At 41.2% G+C, this 6968-nt stretch overlaps 1 protein-coding gene across 2 annotated transcripts in view; it reads right to left on the reverse strand.

The window, feature by feature from the left end:
- Positions 1 to 4403: 4403 nt before the first annotated feature.
- The window catches only part of LOC111973662 (zinc finger protein 723-like), a 7415-nt gene continuing 4850 nt past the window's right edge, over positions 4404 to 6968 (reverse strand). For both annotated transcript variants that reach the window (XM_070447251.1, XM_024001026.2), the window contains exon 2: positions 4404 to 5952. In XM_070447251.1, coding sequence (XP_070303352.1) covers positions 4802 to 5952 — 1151 coding nt within the window. In that variant the 3' untranslated portion in view covers positions 4404 to 4801. The remainder of the gene's footprint in view (positions 5953 to 6968) is intronic.

Genomic DNA, 6968 nt, shown 5'->3' on the forward strand with positions numbered 1-6968 from the left:
ATTTTGTCTAGGCACATATCTGGGGAAGGGTACCAAAACATGTCTGCAGCATTGAAGGTCCCCAAGAACATAGTGGCCTCCATCATTCTTAAATGGAAGAAGTTCMGAACCACCAAGACTCATCCTAGAGCTGGCCCAGCCAGAGCCCTCCGGACTTGAACCCGATCGAACATCTCTGGAGAAACTTGAAAATAGCTGTGTGTAACAGGGTTGGTTATGTTTCACTTGCCTCTAAATAAAGGTGTATTCAATTTTCAATCATTCTTATTGGTTGGTTCAACTCTGATGACAATAAGGCGTGTTGTGACTGGCCCCGCATGCAGATAGGGGGAGATCGCGAACGTCAGGTCTCCCCAGTATGAAAATGTGATGCAAGGGGTAGGTCACGTTCTGAATACTGTTTTCTATTGTCTATTTTACAATGTGTAAAAGTTTGCTGTACGTTACTGATTTATACATGTGTGGGTATATGGTACCTGTTAGGGATTGAGGGGCTTTCTGGGATGTGCTTTGGCATATGATTGCAGTAAATAAGTGTATTAGCTAGCATACACCGATGTAATGGTCACATAAGCCCACTGCTAACACAGTTGTTTTCATGCTACAGATTTTATCATCGACAGCCATCAACATCATTAAGACCTGCACAACTAACGTGCTGTTTCCTATTTAACAACAGAAATAAATCATGCTCAACTGGGTCCACTGGCTGGGGTGATTTATTTGAACAAAACACAACGCAAGGAGAGTACGATTTACATCTGTTACATGTACAGCAATGATCCCCATCCAACCTGACAGAGCTTGAGAGGATATGCAGATAGGAATGGGAGAAACTCCCCAAATACAGGTGTGCCAAGCTTGTAGCGTCATATCCAAGAAGACTCGGGGCTGTAATCGCTGCCAAAGGTGCTTCAACAAGGTACAGGGTAAAGTTTATGAAAAATGTATAAAAACCGGTGTTTGCTTTGTCATTATGGGGTATTGTGTGTAGATTGATGCGGGGGAAAAAACTATTTTATACATTTTAGAATAATGCTGTAATGAAACAAAATGTGGAAAAAGTTAAGGGGTCTGAATACTTTCCGAATGCACTGTACCTCTCTTTGGAGAAGTCATTTATCCCCATCTCCTCCCCTATATGGCGCCTTCACCAATTCAATACCCATATAAAGTAAGGGACTTAGTTCATGATTATGGCTCTTGAAATGCCTGGCAGCAGGTGATTTTTCATCATGGTTGCGAAAGGAGCTCTTATGCTCACATATCCTTGTCTTAACGCCACATTTGGTCTTATCCACATAATAAAAGTTACAGGAACACTTAAGGAGATATACAACGTATTTCGTGCCACATGTTATTCTACCTCAAACCTTTATCCTCTCACCTGGTTGGGGATGGATAAGAAAGTTCCCTCTGATCATGGCATAACAGTGGACACAGTCGTGACAAGGGAAATTGCGATCAGGAATGATACACATAAAATGTGATGCTTTTTTCTTAGGCCAATCTGAGTTTACTAAACAATCCCTTAAATTTGAGGGTCTCCTATAGCAAAACCTCAGGAGGGGATACAAACGCTTTATCAAAGCTGGGGTCACTGTGTAATATGTGCCAATGTCAATTAAATTCTTCCTTGGTCGACCTTGAAATAGGACTGTASGTGGACACCAAAGTTGCTGAGAGAGGAGGGATTCCTTTGATGTGGTTGCAATAATGCATTCCGCTCGTCTTACTCTCGAAAGGCAATTGTCCAATAATGACTCTTTATACCCTCTTGTTTTGAATCGTTCACGGAAATATTTGGCATGTACATCGAATAATAAATCACAGTCACAAATGTGCCTAATGCAAAAGAGTTGGCTATATGGTAAAAAAAAAAAGGAGAAAAAAAAGTATGATAACTGTTGAAATGAAGAAAGGTATTTCAATCCCGTTCTTTTCTATACACCTCAGTGTGCAAGCAATTGCCATCTTTCCAAAAAGGAAACATGTTCTTTAATCGGATACTAACGTAATTTAATGGATGGCATTAATGAATTCATGTATGTATAAAATTCCTCCAATTTAAGATCATTACCTGACCAAATGAAAAAAAGATGTCATCGATCTCATAAACACTTTGATGAACTTAGAATAGGAGATTATTACCGTATAAAAAAAGTCCAACTCAAATTTCCCCCGTTCGGTACAAGCCCATAAATARATTTGCATAATTGGGCACAACTGGCAATCCCATAGCAGTTCCTTGAACCTGAAGATAATGGTCTTCAAACGTTTCTTCAGGTTCAAGGAARTGCTATGGGATTGCCAGTTGTGCCCAATTATGCAAATGTATTAATGGGCTCGWACCGAACGTTTGTGCYGCAATAAAAATGTAAATMTAAGTTTATTTACCTATTTCTGATCTTTGGATTATACACACACACACGAGGATCCAGCACTCAATTTAAGTTAAGGTAGAGTCCAGCACGATGTTTGTCCTTTCTATGATATTAGAAGACAATTAGCCTACTCATTCTTTCTATTGGTGACGGCGTGAAAAAAATATTGGAAAATTAGCAGGTTTGTGGCGCACGCAGACCTCAAAATTYGTATTAAATTTCARTTCAAGTGGCATTAAAAAGGTCTCATAAAATCAAAAATGATACTTGATGGAACCTGCAAATACAGAGATACAATCCATGCTGCTGGAGGTCCTCAAGATGGCTACCACCATTCCATRGTTTGTTCGCGTGTCGGTAGTCACGCGCCGTCATCCATTGTGGGCACCCAGCCCACGGAACAGCAGTGGTAGCCAGAGGGAGAGAGAAAAACATGGATGAGGGAGGGATCCATTCTGATTAGAAGTATTCGACCTCACCGTCACATGCTTAGGGATCGATTGCCATTTATCTGTGTGGTAGAGAGCGTTGTCGACTCTGGTACCCCTCTGGCTCCTGGTATCTATGCTGACTGGGTGTCTTCTCCCTCCAGCAGCAGGCCTAGACTGGGGCTGAAAGCACCTTTTCAGTTGTGTGGGAGCTCTTTAAATCAAATCAGGCCCAGTTGTGGCATGCCTGGGCCAACTCCCATCTCCAAGGAGCACAGCCAAGGGGGAGGAGTCCGCAATGAATCAATTAGAAAACACAAGGGAGAAACACAGCAAGCCATAGATGGTGTAGAATTAGAATGAGGTGAAAAATAAAAGCAAAATGGCGCACACTGCTGTTCATGCTACCAAGTGATTTTGAAGTTATAACATTTTGACCCTTAGGTCTCATCAGGCATCCATCCTTTGTAACAATAAAATCATCTGGGCGCATGAGGTAGTTCCCCTATAACTCCAGCACCTGCAAAAAAAAAACATGTGATGTGTGTATTTTCTTCAGCTTTCGTACGAAAATACAAAATATATTAAATAAAAGGTCACTGCCAAAGAAATCATACTAAATTAGAATGAGGCACACAAAATATATTAAATAAAAGGTCACTGCAACTCAAAACACATAAATAGAAAAAAGGTCTGGCCTCCAAATGGGGGAAAACCTAGGGAAGGCAACAGTGTTTGCATTTACAGTATAACTGGTGGTGAAGATCTAAGTTTAATATTGTTAACAAGAAATTATGAAATAATATACTGAACAAAATATAAARGCAACATGCAACAACGATTCATCAACGATTTTACTGATTTACAGTTCATATAAAGGAATGAATTAGGCCCTAATCTATGGATTTCACATGAATGGGCAACCATGGGTGGGCAGGGGCATAGGCCCACCCATTTGGATTCCAGGCCCAGCCAATCAGAATGAGTTTTTCCCCACAAAAGGGCTTTATTACAGACCGAAATACTCCTCAGTTTCAACAGCTGTCCGGGTGGCTTGTCTCAGAAGATCGCGCAGGGGAAGAAGCCGGATGTGGAGGTCCTGGGCTGGCGTGGTTACACGTGGTCTGCGGTTATGAGGCCGGTTGGACTTCCTGCTAAATTCTCAAAAACGACGTTGGAGGCAGCTTATAGGAGAGAAATAAACATTCAATACTCTGGCAACAAATCTGGTGGACATTCCTGCAGTCAGAATGCCAATTGCACGCTCCCTCAAAACTTGAGACATCTGCGGCATTGTGTTGTGTGACAAAACTGCACATTTTAGTGTGGCCTTTTGTTCCCAGCACAAGCTGCACATAGGTAATGATCATCCTGTTTAATAAGCTTCTTGATATGCCACACCTATCAAGTGGAGGGACTACCTAGGCAAAGGAGAAATGCTCACTAACAGGGATGTAAACAAATTTGTGCGCAACATTTGAGAGAAATAAGCTTTGTGTGTATGGAAAAATTCGGGGCTCTTTTTATTCAGCTCATGAAATATGTTGCGTTTATATTTTTGTCACTGTAAATAATTAAAAATCATAATAGCTACGAGGTCAAAACTTTATTTTCGACATATACTGTTAATTTGCACCTCACAAACCTCTTTCAAGKTTTATATTTTTTCACATACTGTGGTGTTGTGTTCTTCAAATGCATCAAAAATGCACAGTAAAGGTTTTTTCCATTTTTTCCCCCAAGCATGTCTTTTGATTAGGGCATTGACCAGAATCATTGCACCTATTCAGTTTCTGTCCTGTTTAAAACCACATGTCACAGTTCAAGGTACCCTTCTGAATGGATGTGCGTATGTTTTTCAGCTTTTGTACCCTTCTGACTGAAACATTGTTCAAATTCAATCTAAACAATATTGCTGAAACATGCAATGCACTGAGCAGTGAACAGATTTGTCCCTGTGTGTGTCCTCTTGAGTTCCCATATCTTCTTTCATGGAGAAGTACTTGCCGCAGCAGTGTGCGTCATCATGTGTTTCTTCAGGGTTACATTGAGCCTAAAGCATTCACCACAATCATGACATCGATACGGTTTCTCTCCTGTGTGAGTCCTTAAGTGCTCTGTCAATTTTTCCTTTCGGTTAAAGCACTTCCCACAATCTTGGCATTGATGCGGTTTCTCTCCTGCATGAACTTGCATGTGGCGATTAAGATTTATAACACCTAGTCCACACACAGGGCACTTGCATGATTTCCCCCCTGTGTGACTCGCCATATGCGATCTCAGGTTTCCCTGCAGTTTGTAGCATTTTCCACATTGCTTACAGCTGTATGGTTTTGTTCCAGTGTGGGATCTCATATGGTCTGTCAGGTGCTCCTTCCGTGTGTAGCATTTCCCACATACATTGCATTGAAATGGCCTCTCTCCTGTATGGAGCTTCTTGTGACGACTTAAGTGAGATAGAAATGTAAAGCATCTGGCACAGAAAGGGCACTTGTATGGTTTCTCCCCTGTGTGTATCCTCAGATGATCTATTAGCCTTGTGTTTAGAGCGAAGCATTTGCCACAATAATGGCAGCAGTACGGTTTCTCCCGTGTGTGTGTTAACATATGCACGTGCAGGCAATACTTGCGGTTGAAGCATTTACCACAGTCTTTGCACTCAAATGGTTTCTCACCGGTGTGAGTTCTCTTGTGTGTTTTCAAATGACACGGTCTGTCATAGGTTGCTGTGCATTCAGTACAACTGTAGGACCTCTTCCTCGTGTGATCCCTCAGTGGCTCTATCAGCTRACTGGTTGTCTTGACCTCAGCGCAGATGTAAGAGCTTTGTCCTTTCTTTAACCGTGTTCTCTTGATTTTTAGAGGCTTTAACTGTGTGAGGGGAGCATAACTGGTTGATTCTGATATTCCGTCATCCTCTCCATCAGGTTTTGTTTGGATCTGTTCTGCTACAATTGTGGATAGGGAGTCCCTCTTGCTGTTCTTCCCAGTTTGGTAAAGGTGTGAGCCCTGGTCACTGTCACTTTCCACACAGGGAATGAAGAACTCTGTTTCCTCTTGATCACTCCAAACCTGCTCCGAGTGCTGCTGGTCAGAGGGAACCTCGTCTTCAGAGACGGTGAGAGTGAGCTGCAGGGGGTCTGGAAAGAAAGATAGGAAATAACTTTCAAGAAAAATCGACACATTTCAATAAATGATCTACCTCTGTGACTTGACTCTTAACATGATTTATTCGCTAATGTTAGCATCACCCACATAGCGTAGATATGACTGATGATGTAGGAGCCAAAGAGTTTATTCAATCATTTTATGTTTCAAATTCATAACGAATTTTTGTTGTATGTGTAATTGCCACTAAACAGTTAAAAGGCCTATAGGCTCCATGGCCAATTGGGAGTGACAGGAATGGCAGCCACACAGTCGTTTAACCGTGCGTCCATGCAACCTTGCCATCAAATCATATTTTTCAAATCAAATTGTATTTATCACATCCTTCGTAGACAACAGGTGTAGCCTACCAATGCTTACGGATCCATTTCCAACAATGCAGAGTTAAAGATTAGATTTAAAAAAAAAAATCAACACGGTTAAAGTCGGAAGTTTACATACACTTGCACTCTGAATCGGGGGAGGATGGGCAAAAATGTATGYCTTGTTTTCGGGTTTCAATCGTCAATAATTTAAATGATTTAAATGATAGTAATAAATAAAAAGACATCAATTAATTCCAAATGGATATCTAAAACACAATCCAGACTCTAAAATCAAACATATTTGGGTCAGTATCAATGCGTGACATCACGACAGTAACACAYCCTGCACCCGCATTGTGTAAGACTGATTCAAATGTAAAAACTTTCCCGGCTTTCAATCTTCAATAGCTCGTACACAAAGCATGCCATGACAATGAGAATGATACACTGCTCAAAAAAATAAAGGGAACACTTAAACAACACAATGTAACTCCAAGTCKATCACAGTTCTGTGAAAACAAACTGTCCACTTAGGAAGCAACACTGATTGACAATAAATTTCACATGCTGTTGTGCAAATGGAATAGACAAAAGGTGGAAATTATAGGCAATTAGCAAGACACCCCCAATAAAGGAGTGGTTCTGCAGGTGGTGACCACAGACCACTTCTCAGTTCCTATGCT

This window comes from Salvelinus sp. IW2-2015, linkage group LG15 (assembly GCF_002910315.2).
Source record: "Salvelinus sp. IW2-2015 linkage group LG15, ASM291031v2, whole genome shotgun sequence".
In the NCBI taxonomy this organism is placed as follows: domain Eukaryota; kingdom Metazoa; phylum Chordata; class Actinopteri; order Salmoniformes; family Salmonidae; genus Salvelinus; species Salvelinus sp. IW2-2015.